Below are 17,151 nucleotides of genomic sequence, written 5' to 3'. Positions count from 1 at the left end.
CAGCCCTCCAGAGTCTATTTTCCCCTTGTGAAACTTGATCCTAATGGTCTCCTACACAGGAGGAAACCGCTTGATTGAACCATGGATCAAAACTCAGGCTTTCCTGCTCCTATACAGGGAAGGCAGCTCTGTTGAGTGCCTGCTTGGCAAGTGCATGAGAGCAGGTTCATCACCAGCACCACATAAAAACCAAGTGATTTGATGGATGAATGTAATTCCAGAACTGGAGGTGGATCAGAAGTTCAAAGTCATCAGCTCTTACATAGGAAGTTTGTTTGTTTGTTTGTTTTTTGGTTTTCCGAGACAGGGTTTCTCTGTGCAGCTTTGGAGCCAATCCTGGCACTCGCTTTGTATGCCACCAAGCCCAGCCTTAGATTTTGAGGTCTTATACGCTCAGACTATGCCAAGTTTGGCACACACACACAGCCTCCTTCTTCTGCTGTCTTCAGATCAAGATGTAGAACTCTCAGTGCCTTCTCCAGCACCATGTCTGCCTCGATGCCTCCATATTTCTCACCACCAGGAGAATGGACTAAACCTCTGAAATTAAGCGGGACCCAATTTCAGAGCTTTCCTTTATAAGAGTTGTCATGGTCGTGGGGTCTCTTCATAGAAATAGATCCCCTGAGATAAGGCATGTTCCATTGTGTGCAGTCAAAGTGTGATTGCGTGAATGTGAGCACATGCACACACACACACTTGTCCATAAATTAGATTTAGTATGCAAGAGCCAAGGACCATCAGAAATGAATTACTGGATAAGCCAAGAACATAAGCTAAAGATACAGACTCCAGGTATGAGGTGTGCTTTTACAGGTATCTGTAGACCCAGACAGGCACAACCTCTAGAAATGAACTGCCAAATATCATTGTTACCTACACACTACTTAGTACTTTTTACTGACTTGTGGACTCAGTGGGAGGCTGACTGAGAGACAAACACAAAGCAAGGTTACAGTAGATTGTTACAACCATGGTCCCAGGAAACCAATAAACCCAGTGTTCTCGTCCTGGTCTTGTCTCTTCCTCAAGGAATCCGGCCTTGGAGATGTGCCTTGCTTTGGCCAATGGGACATTAAGTTACTGAGTGTTTTGGAGCAGTTAGGGAATTAACTCCTTCAAAATCCCAAATGTATCATTGTTGCGTATGGGACATTATGAAAAATTTTTTAAAAGATGCATCAGTAGTTAAGTGCGACACAGGGTAAAAGGCAAAAGGGAAGAAAACATCACTCCCAGGATACTGAATTTTGTTTCTATTTCTGGGGTAACATGATAGTCTGCAGTCACCATAGAAGATATCACAGAAGACACGTAAATTTAGATCTGCCATGTTTATCACCTTTTACATTGTTACTTCAGGCCTGAACCATTTTCCTTATGACTTTATAAAAGACAACTCTGAGATGAGGAAAGGGCCAAGTATACCCAGAGGACATGAACAGTGTCTGCCTCCGCATCTCAACAGTCAGGACCACCTCTGTATGGACTCTGCTAAGAAGGTACACCGACATGTAAGAAATTCTGAAGCAAGCTGGGCGTTGGTGGCACACGACTTTAATCCCAGCAGTCTGGAGGGAGAGGCAGACAGATCTCTGTGAGTTCCATGCCAGCATGGTCTCCAGAGTGAGTGCCAGGATAGGCTCCAAAACTACACAGAGAAACCCTGTCTCGAAACCCCACCAAAAAGGAAATTAATTTCTGAAGCATGATATCCAAACACATCACTGTGTTGAGAATGCAAGGGTGGATGGGCAGAGAGCCAGAGACCAGGTGGTTTCTCAAGATGGCTGAGGACTGGAACCACGTTGACACCAAGCTATCCCAGCAGGTCACAGTAAGGAAGACCTGTTGTCACTCTTCACCCTGCCTCACCCCAATTAGGCTCCATGTCTTGTCACTCCCAATCTGTTGGGGGCCTGATAGTAAGTGGTGCAGCATTCTTCCGGCCAGCCGAGACCCCTGGGTAGAAGAGGGGCCAAAGTTTTTCAGTAAAAGTGTCAGTGAAGGTATAGATATGTGAGCGGTCCGTGACGTTGTAAAAAGACAATGTGCCGGCCTCATAGTCTAGGAATATGCCCACCCTCTTAGGTTTCACCTTGATGTGCAAAGGAGTGAAAGGTGTGGTGGTGGCTGCATACTTGTCCCCATTCCACAGCCGTATTCTCCAGTAGCCAGTCTCAGGGAGTGGAGTCAATTCGCCCTTTCTGCTCACAGAGTCCCGGCATACTCCCACTGCCCAGTGGGTCTTGTCTCCCACCTCCACCTCCCAGTAGTGTCGACCTGAGGTGAAGCCTTCAGTAGCCAAGACACAAGGGTAGAAAGTGAAACGCTGTGGTGTGTCAGGGAGGTCTCTGCGTCTTGTCTCCACAAACTTGACACTCTTCCGATCCTCTGACAGAACAAGGCAAGGATGAGCCGTCTCAGGGTCCAGGGTCACATCCGCTGGCGGGAGAAGCCAGAGTGGGGAGCTAGATGAGGATGGGAATAGCCAAACACCCCTGCCTTGCTTTCCTAGCCTGCCTGTACAAAGCTTGGCCCATGAAAGGTCCCCAGAACACTGTAGGTTGGTGAAGTTTCTCAAATCATGCTGACTCTTGTTGTATTGAAAAAAAAGAGAAAAAAATGAAAGTCACTGTCTGAAGGAGGGAGGGAGGGCCAGAAAGAAGGCTTCAGATCAAGTGAACTGCAAGTGTGTGCTGGGGACAGGGTGAGCATGGTCTTGAATCCTGTAACAGTCCTGCTCTGTGACTGCTTTTCTCTACATAAATGTTAATGATGTTTCCTTTGGTCACTCCCTTTGATTGATGCGTCAGGAACCCTTTAAAGTTTCTAGGTCCCTAGAGAGCAGATGACACCTAAGCGTTCTTACCTCAAGTCTATGATTTAAGGTGGGGCAGGGGGGGACTGGCATTAGAAAGAGGAAGAGGAAACCAACTCCAGGGCTCTGAACCTTCCACTCCTCTGCATGCCCTATGCCTGTTTCCTTTGGGGAACAACTCACCAATTAGCTGTTTGAGGATTTTCCTGAGGGCAAAGTACTGCCGGGGGAAATTACTGAAGTTCTTTTCCAGCTCTATAGATACTGTTGTCACCTCCATGGTCTTCACCTTGTCACATCTGGGAGGGATGGGAGATAAAGAAAGCAAGGACAGGGTCAGGGAGAGCCCCAGCCGAATGATCATGTGAGTGGTGTGGTGTGTTTTCTGGAGAAAAGTGGGACAAGGCCTCTCCCACAGTCTTTCTCCTTGAGGACAGCAGCCTCCTTTTTTTATTATCCCTGGAGAGCTACGAGGTGCTCTTGACAGGCCTGTCTCTTGAGAGTGAGCCTCAGAACTTCAATGGAATATTCCTACATCTCATGCAAAGGGACAGCCACCTCTCCACTGCTCGTACTCCTGTGCTCCCAACCCTTCCACCATCTTGTTTGCACACAGCCCCACCCACAGGCTTGGCAGAATCTGGCTCCTCATTATCACTGCTCTGACCAGAGGTGACCTGATGTCAAAAGGGAGGTGAAGTGTCATCACTCCTAATGGGTTTATCCTTCTTCACATCTCACTAAGACACTGTATGGATTTCCCTTTGTTACTTCCTCCAAGTCACTACTAACCCGTAGCTTCCAAACCAAGACCTAACTCAGACAGTCACTTACTTTTCCAGGGTACTTTTCACATCCTAGAGGAAAAGAGAAAACAAAGTAAGATTGGTCCTAGAATTCATGGGTCATGAAGGCAAACAGGTTCTCCCTCCTCCCCAACAGTGCTAGGTCTTTAAACTAGGCACCAGGCAAACTGAGGGCCCAGTGCAAGGGGCTTGCTTCAGAGGGACCTGAGTGTGTGTCTGTCTCTCATGGAATGCCCAATTCCAACTGCTGGTCATAACAAAGCTTGATAGTTAATAGCACTTCCAAATCATTTCCTGTACTTGTGCTTCTCTTCCTCAAAGACACTGGAGGCTCCCTGTAGGGGACAGAGGTTGTGTCTGCTCTTTTGTCCCCCAGATTCCAACCACACACCTCAGCATCACTGAGAAGCAGTGCAGACAATTCCAGACTGGTGGCACAGGATGCTTCCCACTGTGTTCTGGACATCCCTGCCTAGCACTGATAAACACCAGTTTATATCAACTCTGATTTAAGACTATTTGGGATCCAGATGACAAATACAACAAATCTCATCCCTGCAGAATTTCAAGTTTAATGCAGTAAGCAGAGCACACACAAATGAAAGCCAAAGGGATAAATACCATGGAACATATAATACACATGAGTGTGCATTGATACTTCAATTGAGGTAGTGGTCTTATCTGAAATGAGAAATATGCTTGCTACAGCCTTGTCATCATCACGTACCTGAAGATGGACTGTATCAAATGTTTCAGAGGTAGCAATGTACTACTTTACTACTTAAACATTCTGAGTATCCTTTAAGTTATGCTTCTATTTCCCCTGCTTTAGTACTAGGCAAATTAAGTTCTAGGACTACAAAGTAAGGGTAACTGTATTTACAAACAAGGGAATGCACAGTTTCTCACTAAGTAGAAAGGACTTCTGTCTTCTGGAAAGGATGATTTTTTGGGGGGGGTAACAATTACATACATTAAAGAAGATTTATTTTATGTGTATGAGTATCTTGTTTGTTTGTATATACCTGCACCATGTGCAGGCAATGCCTGCAGAGGACTGAAGAGGGCACTAGAACCCCAGGAGCCTCAGTTAGAGTGTTGTAAGCTTCCATGTGGTGCTGAGAACTAAACCTGGGTCCCCTCCAAGAGAAGCAAGTGCTCTTAACCACTGAGCAATCTCACTGGCTCCAAGCATATAATTTCTGAAAATACATGAGGATATAAACAAATTTTGGAAGGGGTGGTGTACATGCCCTACTCTAGAAAAAGTTTATCTGCACACATATGAAGAGAAATCTGTGCTTAGGAGAGTAGAGTAAGACATGGTGCACCCCAGGCTGACAGGATGGACTGCACAAAGCTAGACTGCATCTGACCCAAGGAACTATACAGGAGCAAGGTTCGAACCTTAAGCATCTTGAAGCCTGGCAGTAAGGATCTGCACTCCACCTCAGCAACTAAGTAGGTCAGGTCCTGGCGCTTGGCCCCAAGGTGAGCAGCATTTTCTCGAAGCCTCTGTAGAATGTCCTGCTCTTCTTCTTCCAGTCTGGAAAGGAGAGTCTGCTGTTCCTCATCCAGCCTCCTGTGGAGCTCTTCAAACTCCTTTAGGATTTGCTGTCTGCGGCTCTCCACTAGTCTCTGAGAACAAGGGAGGATGCTGTCAGGACCAGGAGGCCTGAAGGAGCCTCTCCCAGACCCACCAGGCTCAGTACAGACTTCCTTGTCACATGGAAGACTTCAGCAGTATTCATGTTTCTCTCCCTGTGAGGCAAGTAGTCACCTGCACACCCCCCAAAGGATGACTTGATAGTTCAAATCAGTGGGAAGATTTAAAACAATCAATACTTGACTTTTTTAAACCTAAATTAACTTTTTATATTTTAAAGAATACATTTAAGATTAAAGAACTCAATGATGTGAAGATATCCACTGTTAGGGATATCAGAGATATTTTTGCTATTTTCTACTCTGATGTTTGGCTTATACAGTCTGTTAAAATACAAATACTAGAACCTGGGTGTTGGTGGCGCACGCCTTTAATCCCAGCACTCGGGAGGCAGAGGCAGGCAGATCTCCGTCAGTTCGAGACCAGCCTGGTCTCTAGAGTGAGTTCCAGGAGAGGCTCCAAAGCTACACAGAGAAACCCTGTCTCGAAAAAAAAAAAGGAAAAAAATACAAATATTAGAAAGCCAAAGATTTCCATCCCTAATAACCATGACACATTAATCTGATAAAAACTAGAGAACAAATAGCTACTACAACCAGGATCAGTTTAATGAGTTGATGCAAAGTATATATTTAGACTTCAGGGCTGAACTTGTTTTGCTTGCTGTTTCTATTTGTTTGTTTTGTTTTGTTTTGTTTTCCAAATAGGGTCTTGTAATATATAGCACAAGCTAGCTTTGAACTTGGAATCCTCCTGCCTTCCAGGCATGCACCCTCTAAACATGTTAAACATTTTAAGTCATTTCTGATGGGTTGAGAACTCCTGGGAAGAAGCTGTGTCTGTGAAGGCTAACTCATTAGATAGTGATGTGGAGACAGGTTGGACAGTTGCAGGCCTGAAACCTACTTACGTTTTGTCTTGGGCTATCTTTAGCCTTCTAAATAGCCTTTCTCATGCCTACCTCTGTGCTGGATTTAACATCCTGTGATAACAGATAAAACATGTATTAATTTAATAAATCTCTAATTTTTGCCAACCAAAGACTAAGTGTGACCAGATAGCATCTGAGGCCTATAGCTGGGATTACTCTACTTTGCTGTATACATTTCAGGTTTCCACCAATGTCCCTGAAAAGTGCCTTGCTCTATGCTTTCTTTGCTCTGTTCTATAAAGACTTCCTGAAAGCATTTCTAGGTTGAAGCATGGAAGCTGAGGTAAACTAAATCAGTGTTTCTAGGCCTTAGTCTGTCTTCGTTTGCCTACAGAATAAATTCTTATCCCCTGTGATGGGTGGTGAGAGTTGTTTTTTGTGTTGACAGAGAATAGGTATTTACCACTCCAGGACATATTCCAGATATTGTTTAGTAAATTAGATGCTTAAAATTTAAAACATGCACTCTGCCCTGTGCCTGAGAGCCTTCATCCAGTAGCTGTTGCAAGCAGAGGCAGACACCCACAGCTAAGCACTGAACCCTACTCCTGGAATCCAGTTGTGGAGGGGAGGGGGAATCAGCAAAGGAGCCAAGGCAGTGCTGGAGAAACCCAGAGAAACAATTGACATGACCTAATGAGAGCACGGAGATCCTAGTCATAAAGCTGGAGAAACAGCATTGGACTGAACCAAGCCCTCTGAATGTGGGTGCCAGCTAGGAGACCAAAACAATCTATGGGACCTCTAACAGTGGAGCTGGTTATCCCCAGAACACAAATAGACTTTGGGAGCCCACTTCTTATGGAGGGATATTATTACAGCCCAGATACAGCAAGGAGGGCCTGGGAAGGAGTTGGGAAATGGGATGGGTGAGTTGGTAGGGAACATGGGAGGATAAGAAAATGGGGGATGGCTATGTAAAAATGAGTAGTAATTAAAGAATTTAAATTTTAAAAGATCAAATAACACTTGAGTACAGGCAGATGCAGCCAGTGTGCTGTCAGCCTAACCCAAGGGGGAAAATTTTTTTTTGAAACATGCTCTTGATAGCAGCACATACTTTAAGGTCTGGCAAACATCCTTAAAGTTGAAGAATACAGGATTCAGACAGCAGTCACCCCATTCTCTGAGGGTCATCAGCACACCCTCCTCCCTCTGTGCCTTCCTGTAAAGTGACCATCCCCAGGGAAGGGGTCTAAGGACCTTGTGACTGACAGGGAGGCACCACTCAAAAGACAAGGAGAGATGGGACTCTGAAACAAGAGGGCAGGGACAGAGAGTCAGTGCCAGGCTGAAGAATGGCTGGGATTAAACAAGAGCCATGAGCCTCACAAGCTTGGCAGTCCTGATCTGAAGCTACTTCTACTGCCACAGACAACAGATGGGCTTTCATTGCAGGGCTCCTTGCTGCTTTCTCAGGCAGGCAGTGGAACAGGATGCATTCTCACCTTTGTCCTGAACATGGATTTGCAATGGGGTGGTTTTAGAAGCAGGTGTGCTTGATTGTACTTATGAGATTTTCTTTTAGGGGCCTGAGACTTGCCTTGGTGGTTAAGAATGCTTGCTTCTCCCTGGGAGTTGGTGGCACAGGCCTTTAATCCCAGTACTCCTGAGGCAGAGGCAGAGGCAGGTTTATCTCTGTGAGTTCAAGGCCAGCCTGGTCTACAGAGGGAGTGCCAGGACAGGCTCCAAAGCCACAGAGAAAACCTGTCTCTGTCTAGAAAAACCAAAAAGAAAAAAGAAAAAAAGAAAAGTATGCCTACTTCTCTTCTCTTCCAGGGGACTTGAGCTTGGTTCCCAGCACACACACTGGGTAGATGGAAAATGCCTGTAACTCTAGATCCTAGGGATCTGATTTGTTCTCTTCTGGTCTCTGAGGGTGTGTACATGGGCAGGCATGCACACATACATATATATACACATACACATACACATACACAAAAACAAACCACAAAAAGAGAACACTGTATTTTGATTTTCTTACACTTCACCACCAAGTTGCTTGGGAGTCTGATGACATCCCCCTCAGGTTGAACTCACATTTGTTTCACCTGATAATGTCACACACCGGTGCAAGCCTATGACCATGCTACAGTGCCTTTTTACATATCAGACTGTATTAGAAAGTACTTCTAGCTGGGAGGTGTGTGAATGCCTTTAATTTCCATATTCAGAAGGCAGAGGCAGACAGAGCTCTATGAGTTCAAGGCCAAGTCTGGCCAAAATAGCATTCTAGGCCAGCCAAAAATGCATAGTAAAGCTCTATCACACATTAAAGATTTCTCTGTGTAGCTTTGTACACCAGGCTGGACTTTTGTAGGAACTCACAGAGATCAGCCTGCCTTTGCTTCTCGAGTGCTGGGTCAAAGGCGTGAGCCACTACCGCCTGTCTTGTTGGTAGGTTTATCTTATCTGAATTTCCCAGGCTGGCCTGTTCTGGCTCTGAACTTGTGAAGTGAACTTGTAATATTTCTTCTCCAGCCTCCTCTGTGATAACCACACCCTCTTCATAAGCTTGTATTTTCTGCCTGTTGTGGTGGTGAACTGATGCCTTTCCCTCAACCCTTACACAATTTTTAAATTTTAATTTTTTTTAAACAGGGTTTTACTGTACAGCCCTGGATGTTCTCACTTGCAACCCTCTCCTGTCTTAGTCTCCTGACTTAGTCTCCTGAGTGCGAGGATTATATGTATGTTTTATTTCCTCAAACTTTTGTAATTAAAATTTTTCAATTTACTTTTATTTCATGTGCATCGGTGCTTTGCCTTCATGTAGGGCTGTGTGAGGATGTAGGATCCTCTGGAACTGGAGTTACAGATAGTTCTGATCTGCCATGTGGGTGCTGGGAATTGAACCTGGGACCTCTAGAAGAGCAGCAGTATTCCTAACAGCTGAGACATCTCTCCATGTGCATACAAACTATTTTAAAGGAGTTATTGAGTCCAATAACTTTTATAATTAAATTTATAATTAAAGACAGCAGTTACATTTCGGTTCAAATATTACCATGGCTTCAGGAGAAATGCCTTGCATAGGCTCATGCATTTGAGCACTCGGTCCCTCTTAGGAGCTTTGCAGAGGTTAAAGAACCTTTTGGAGGTGGAGCTTTGCTGCAGGAAGTACGTCACAGGGACAGGCTTTGAGAGTTTACTGATTTACCCTTCTTCCTGTTTGCTCCACTTCCTGTGCTTGTATCAAAATCTGATTTGGCAGGGCGGTAGTGATACTCGCCTTTCATCTCACTACTCAGGAGGCAGAGGCAGGCAGCTCTCTGTGAGTTCAAGGCCAGCCGGATCTAAAGAGAGAGGGCCAGGATAGGCTCCAAAGCCACAGAGAAACCCTGCCTCAGGAAAAAAAAAAACAACTGATGTGGCAGCTTCCTGTTCCTACTGCTATATACACTGCCTTCCTGACATTGCAGACTTTCCTTCTGGAACTGCAAGCTAAAATAAAACTTTTAATCCTAAAGTTACTCTGGGTCAAGGCATTTTACAAAGACCTGCACTCCACAGGTGAAGGCTGAATGAGCCAACATTGCCTTATGTTACTTAAGGATTCAGTTCTAAGTCAAATGTTACGGTGCACGCCTTTATTCCCAGCACCTGGGAAAGAAAGGCAGGTGGACCTTTTTGAGTTTGAAGCCAACTATGTCTACATAATGAGTTCCAGGCCAGCCAAGGCTATATAGTAAGACTCTGTCAAAGAAACAAACAAACTGGTTCTGTTGGGCTGGAAGGTTTAAGAGCACTAGCTGTTTGTTCTTCTAAGGACCTGAGCTCAATTCCTACCTGCAACCAGCCATTGGTAACTCAAGTTCTGGGGGATCTGACACCCTCTTTTGGCCTCTTTTGGGCATCAGGCAGGCAGGTGGTGCAAAGACACACATAAGCAAAACACCCATACACATAAAATAAAACAGAATAATTAAAAACAAACAAACAAAAAGGTCACTACATAGCTCTGGGAGCTCTGTCTCAGCCCCTCCCTCTTTCCCTGTGACCTTTCCAAATTCTCTTTCCCCATGCAGCATTCACCCCCCCCCACCCCCACCCCCCACAGACATAAGATTTCCCTGTAGCTTTCAAGCCCGTCCTGGCACTGGCCCGGTACACCCAGGCTGGCCTTTTGTAGGAACTGACAGAGATCTGCCTGCCTCTGCCTCCTGAGTGCGCCACCACCGCTGCCCCATGTCTGTTTACTTAAAAAGTATTTACTATTGTGTGTGTAGTGTGCGTATACACACAGTGAGTGTGTGAGCATGGGGGTCACAGTGCATGGATGGAACTCAGATGTCTACTCTGAAGATTCATTTTTACATTTCTACCTTCATGTGGGCTTCAAGTCTTGATTCTGGGACAGCAAACATTTGTATGCACTGAGCCGTCTCGTCAACACCTTCATTTCTTCTATCCTTCTCCTCAGTACTTAGGTGATAAAGCTAATGAAATATCACTTCTAGAGAACAGCAGTTTCCAGTTAAATCAAGTAAAGTGCTGTTGATTGGCTCATAGGCAAATATCCAGCCAAGCAGTGAAGGCAACAGATTGCCTGCTCTACCTTGAGCTCCCCTGGTTTCTTTTCTTCAGAGGCTTTGCAGCGGCTGATATCCCGAAGCTTCTGGTTCAGGAGCTCAAGGCACTTCTGCAGTTTCTCCTGAGGGTTGGGAGAAAGTAGGAGAGGAGACATTTGGAGTTAGAGGATACTCAAGAGCTTAGCCCATTTATCATCTCTTTTGTTTTCAGTCATGTGAATGTGCAAATGTCTGTCTGAGTGTATGTGCGTACCTGTATGCTGGTGCCCACGGAGGCCTGCAGAGTGCATCAATCAATCAGATCCCCTGAGACTGAAGTTATAGGCATCAGTGAACTGTCAGCCTGGTACATGCTCTTAACTGCTAAGTCATCCCTATACTCATTGACTATTCTTCCCTTGAAGCACTTGGGATCAAATGCAGGGCCTCAAGCAGGCTGGCAAATGCTCTACCTCTAAGGCACATTCCCCACTCCTAAATCATTTAATTTCTATCCTCTCATCACTTCATGATCTAACCCTCTTCCTTGCCTACAACTGGACCTTTCATAGATGTCTTTTTCCCTGCCATGTCTGTGGCACACCTGACTCTCCTCCCTGAATCCAGTAGGCTAGCTGTCATCACTTGTTTCCTTTCCCACTCTATTTTCTTATGGACAACTGCCCATCACACCACTCCTAGTTATGTTTGTTTTGTTTTGTTTGTTCTGGTGGTGCTGAGACTCCATGCAGCGTGAGTGCACTAAGAACACAGTCTGTTACCAGGTCACACCTTCCATCAGCTAGAAGTTACCTTTTATATCTCTGTCTATCTATCTGTCTGTCTGTCTGTCTGTCTGTCTGTCTATCCTATCACTGTAAAGTTTCCATCAGCCAGGTCACACCCTCTCTTAGCTAGAAGTTACCTCTTGCACCTCAATCTCTTTATTTATTTATTTATTTATTTATTTATTTATTCATTCTTTCATTCATTCATTCATTCATTCATGGTGAGGTCTCCAGAAGCCTGGCCAGCTTCAAACTTGTGGCCATGGATGACCTTCAACTCTCCTTCCTCCTGCCTCCACCCTCTGAATATTGGGATTATAAATGTATATCACCATGCTGGTCTTGATATTCTTTTTTAACCTGTGCTTCCATTCAGATCTAACCATTTATCAACAAAACAAAACTCGACTATAAATTACCTGAAATATTTTTCAAAATTTTGTTAATTAAGCAGAATGAGTGGAAACTTGACTGTTAGCATCTATTTTTGTTATTATTACTAAAACATTTACCCCATGTTCTCTCTAGTAATTTAAATGTTAAATGTCAAATTACGCATCTTTTGAAGAACATGCAGACTGGTTCTGCTTAGTCTGATGGATATTAGTCTAAAGTGACGTTAGCTATTCCCCCCAAAAAAATGAGAAAAAAGAAAAGAAACAGCCTGAGTAAATAGGCATAAATAAAGAAATCAATACAGTTTCAGTTCTTCCAAAATATTTTTCAGACTCTTTTGCTGTTCACCCATTCGTTTAAAATCTGACAGATTCCAGAACCATACCCAACAGAACTCTGAAGACTTAATTTTATTGCAGTAGGTCAGACAAATCTGTGGGCACTCCCCAGTGCTCCTGTTGAGGGGGAGGGACTAGATGTCCTGAATACCCATGTACATAGTTCTGAGGGGAATGGAGAGGAACAGAGATAGCCTTACCTCAGGAGCTTAAATCCCTCTAACTCAGAGAGTATGTATGCTCTTTCCTGCACAGGCCTCTCCAGTCTGGACACCCACCCACCTTGCACTCTTTTGTAACATCATCCAGTTGCAGAACAGTGTGAGCTTGCTGGGTATGATATATTGCACATGTCGGACAGACAGCCTCCTGGTCTTCGTAGCAGAGGAGGCTCATTGCCTCCTGGTGTTCAAAACAAAGGTTTTCTTCTCTGGTTTTCTGTCTGACGCGCTTGAGATATTTGGCGATTTCCACCATACTTCCCAGTTGTCTATTAGGCCAGAGATTCTGGTATTGGGATGTCTTTCGGCAGACCGGGCAAGGGAAGTCCTGCTCTAGGTCCTCCCAACAGCGGGTGATGCAGACTTTGCAGAAGTTATGCCCGCATTCAAGGATAACCGGCTCCTTCAGATATTCCAGGCACACGGAGCAGTTTGCCTCCACTTGCAGATTCTCCAGGGCAGCAGCGGTGGAGGCTGCCAGGGCTTCAAACTCTAACATACTCCTCTTCTCTGCCATTATTTAACTTAGAGATGGGGAGAGAGAAAAAAAATATTAGTTGGAGGGTTACATTTCTTCTTGCACTCCTATCCTGACATTAGCTCCCATAAAGCCCCATCTTGGTATCTTCCCACCTCTTCCAATAGACTCACCTGTTGCTCTGTTTACAGCATTTGCGATTTGTAGCTAATATACACTTGCCTTTTCTGATTCAGCAAACAAAAGCAGTCCCTAGTTACCTTTTTGGTTTTTTGAGACAGAGTTTCTCTGTGGCTTGGAGGCGGTTCAGGAACTTGCTCTGTAGACCAAACTAGTCTGGAACTCTCAGAGATCTGCCTCCCTCTGCCTAACAAGTGCTGGGATTAAAGGCGAGGCCCACCACTGCCCAGCCCTAAGTGATCTTTTTCACCTGTGTTGTCATTACAAACAGAAGCTTCCTTTAACTATAATAGATGAAAAAAGAGCCTGATGTTGTGGCACAAACCAAGAAGCCCTGCATTTCTGAGGTCAAGGCAAAACTTCAAGGCCAACCTGGGTTCCCAGTCAGGTGAGAGTATTCAGATCTCTAAAGGGTGGGAAGGAAGCCTAGGAAGTGAGCTTTGTCACATAAGCCAAAGTACTCTAGCTGGTAGTGGTAACTGACTGTGAGGCAGGAGGATCAGATCAATACAAGCAAGAGGCTAGCCTGGTCTGTAAAGTAAGATCTTGTTTGAAAATTATTTTAAAATAAGATAGTTTTCAAGGTGTTTTGTTTGTTTGCTCTTTCTTTCTTTCTTTTTTTCTTTTTCAATGCAGCTTTGGCTGGCAGTACTAGACCTCATTATTATGGATTTTTGTTTTTTTGTTTTTAACCATTTTATTTATTTAATATGCATACAACATTCTGCTGTCATGTATATCTGCACACCAGAAGAGGGCACCAGATCTCATAACGGATGGTTGTGAGCCAACATGTGGTTGCTGGGTATTGAACTCAGGATCTCTGGAAGAGCAGCCAGTGCTCTTAATCTCTGAGCCATCTCTCCAGCGCGGATTTTTGTTTTTAAAAGAACTTCATACATCTACATTAAAAAAAAGAAACAAAACTGTTTTTTACTGGGCGGTGGTGGCACATGCCTTGGATCCCAGCACTCTGGAGGCAGAGGCAGGCAAATTCTGTGAGTTCAAGGCTGGCCTGGTCCCTGGTCTACAAAGCTACACAGAGAAACCTTATCTCAGAAAAGCCAAAAACCAAAAAAAAGAGAAAAAGACCTGTTTCTTATAGTGTAACACATAGAAGTTTTAGAATTTTTTTTAAAACTAGAGTTTAACCTTGATTGTCTGCTACTCCTTTTTCAAAGGGTAACACACTGAATGAGTTACACTACAGTAACAAATTCCATACAGGGAAATGTGAAATTGTTGTGCCCAGATTGCTGAACCCCAAAAGAACCCACCAACAAGGAGACAACTCCTCGAAGCAAAGACAAAGGTTTGTTTATTGACTCGAGGATACCAGCTGCAGCAAGGACCCCATTGTTTTAAGAACAAATGGAGTACCCACTTTCAACTGAGGGCTGTTTTTATAAGGGAAAATTGTAGGGCTGGCAGCCTCAAGATTACAAAACTTCCCTGGTTACACAGGATGGAACAATGAATATATGCTTAGCAGGATGCTGCAGAGGAAATGAATTTGTTAATTATCTCCTGAGCTGAGGGCTTCTATAATTTATAACTGCTGATCCTCTTTGGACTAGAGGAATGTCTACACAGCTCAAGGGTATGCTATCTGGTCTAAGATCAAGTGTCAGGTAACTTTTGTTTAACCTTGTCTGTTGGGCTGCCTTTTAGGAACTCGGAGAAGTTTAAGAGTTTTTCTATTTGGGCTTTGGAATCCAGGTTTTAGACTTTTATTAATGTTCTCATTCAAAATCATTCCTCCTTTCCCTGGACAAGCCAAAAGGAAGAATGCCTAGATGTGTCTCTCAGGCATTGATTTTTTTATCAGTTTGCCGCTGGAATGGTTGCAAAGCAACACATATTTCAACTCTAGGAGAACATGATTGAGCAGAGGGTGATACCTTTTTAAAGAGAGCTGGCAAGTTCCAGCCACCCCATGCCACCAACAAACACCCCTGACTACTGTGAAATGCTCCTGGTTGTCCTGGAACTCCGTCTGCAGACTAGGCTGATCTTGAACTCACAGAGATCAGCCTGCCTCTGCCCCCACCCCCCAATTGTTGGGATTAAAGGCTTGCCCCACTACACGCTTTGAGTTTAGAATTTCAAAGTTGATACAGATAAATTATTCCTTGGTTATTCCGTGGATTGACTAGGAATTAAAAGAAGGAAATTTGGGCTGGAGAAAATGGCTCAGTGGTTCCAAACATTGGCTGTCCTTCCAGAGGACCAGGGTTCAATTCTCACCACCCACATGGCAGCTCACAACTGTCTGTTATTCCAATTCCAAAGGATCTGATATCCTTATACAGACATATATGCAGGCAAAACACCAATCAATGCTCATAAAATAAAAATAAATGGGGTTGGAGACATGGCTTAGTGGTTAAGAGCACTGGCTGATCTTCTAGAGGTCCTGAGTTCAATTGCCAGCAACCACATGATAGCTCACAATCATCTATAATGAGATCCAGTGCCCTCTACCAGCCTGCAGGCAGAATACTGTACACATGTTAAATACATCTTCAGAAAAAAAAAAAAACAAAAATGAAATTTTCCATGTATGACTGCACATGCTTGGAGCATCAGTAGTCAAGGCTGGATTAAGTATGACCACCATGTCAACTGAAAAGAGGCAAGCAAGGCAGGTGTTGGTGGAGCATCCCTTTAATTCCAGCACTAGGGAGGCAGAGGCAGGCAGATCTCTGTGAGTTTGAGGCCAGCCTGGTCTACAGAGCGAGTGCCAGGATAGGCTCCAAAGCTACACATAGAAACACTGTCTGGAAAAACCAAAAAAAAAAAAAAAAAAAAAAAAAAAAAAAAAGATGCATCAGTAGGTAAGTGTGACACAGGGTTAAAGGCAAATGGGAAGAAAACTTCACTCCTAGGATAGTGAATTTTGTGTCTATTTTCTGGGGGTAACATGATAAGTCTGCAGCCAACATAGAAGATATCACAGAAGACATCTAAATTGACTTGTGGGGCACAGGTAAACAGACCTGCCATGTTTAGCACCTTTTACATTGGTAGTTTAGGCCTGAACCCTTTTCCTTTTGACTTTATAGAAGACAACTCTGAGATGAGGAAAGGGTCAAGATTCAGTATGCCCAGAGGACATGAACAGTGTCTGCCTCTCCATCTCAACAATCAAGACCACCTCAATATGGAATCAGTTAAGAAGGTACATGAGTGGGGTTAGAGAGATGGCTCAGAGGTTAAGAGCACTGGCTGCTCTTCCAGAGGTCCTGAGTTCAATTCCCACCAAAACAAGGTGGCTCACAACCATCTGTAATGAGATCTGGTGCCCTCTTCTGGCATGCAGGCATACATGCAGACAGAACACTGTATGTATAATAAATCTTTAAAATTAAAAAAAAAAAAAGGTACATGAGCTTGTTTTGTGCCGAAGTCACAAGAATGCCCAAAGAGACCAGGGAGACAGAACACTGATCCAAATAGGGGAGGTTTATTGATTGTTCTATTCCACCATGAGGGATCCGGTTTAGCAAAGTGACAGAACAGCCTCCAGAGTAAAGTTCACTGTCTACTGCTAGATTATAAAGACAAAAGTTACAGGATTACATCAGTAGGTACGGGCTGGATTCTGATTGGTTGACTTTTGGGAACAATCAGGAGAATTTCTCAATGTCATTTTGGCATGAAACACCTGTGCAACAATTATTTTCCTTGGTCAGTGCTGAGAGGAAACATTCTGTGGTTTCTATGGCTTTGTGTTGTTACTTGAGGTGGACTGTTGTTCATAGATACCAATAATTTTCAAAAATGAATCCTGGATACTACAATGGAGGTTTTGTTTTCTTCCTGAGTTTCTTTTGTGGTCAAACAGTTTCCAGGAACCAAGTATCTAGGAGGCTGGAGTGAGGGGTCTGCAGTCTTTGTGTTCAGTCTTGGCACTAGGGTGAGGGAGGCCAGAGGATCTGGAGTTTCCTTGTGTCAGAGTCCTATAGGTCTTATGTGTAGCCTGTCATGGCTGCTAAAGCATGGGATCAGTGAG

The 17,151-nt window shown here is 44.2% G+C and overlaps 1 protein-coding gene across 3 annotated transcripts; it reads right to left on the bottom strand.

Annotated features, from left to right (window-relative positions):
* Positions 1 to 1,768: 1,768 nt before the first annotated feature.
* LOC100761321 (E3 ubiquitin-protein ligase TRIM39) lies at positions 1,769 to 13,010 on the bottom strand. 3 transcript variants are annotated; one of them, XM_027388594.2, is made up of 7 exons: positions 12,540 to 13,010; positions 10,783 to 10,878; positions 5,035 to 5,265; positions 3,656 to 3,678; positions 3,005 to 3,120; positions 2,202 to 2,445; positions 1,960 to 2,161 (listed from the first exon to the last, which is right to left on the bottom strand). In XM_027388594.2, the coding sequence occupies exons 1-7, from the start codon at positions 12,993 to 12,995 to the stop codon at positions 2,095 to 2,097; spliced, it is 1,233 nt and encodes a 410-aa protein (XP_027244395.1). In that variant the 5' UTR covers positions 12,996 to 13,010; the 3' UTR covers positions 1,960 to 2,094. The 3 variants fall into 3 exon arrangements, with proteins under 3 accessions (XP_035306465.1, XP_027244393.1, XP_027244395.1); XM_035450574.1 differs by having other exon boundaries at positions 1,769 to 2,471; positions 3,001 to 3,120; XM_027388592.2 differs by having other exon boundaries at positions 1,769 to 2,445.
* Between the last annotated feature and the right edge of the window lie 4,141 nt (positions 13,011 to 17,151).

Source organism: Cricetulus griseus, assembly GCF_003668045.3.
Source record: "Cricetulus griseus strain 17A/GY chromosome 1 unlocalized genomic scaffold, alternate assembly CriGri-PICRH-1.0 chr1_0, whole genome shotgun sequence".
In the NCBI taxonomy this organism is placed as follows: Eukaryota; Metazoa; Chordata; class Mammalia; order Rodentia; family Cricetidae; genus Cricetulus; species Cricetulus griseus.
The sequence above is the reverse complement of the archived record's forward strand: the minus strand, read 5'-3'. Positions and strand labels throughout refer to the sequence as shown.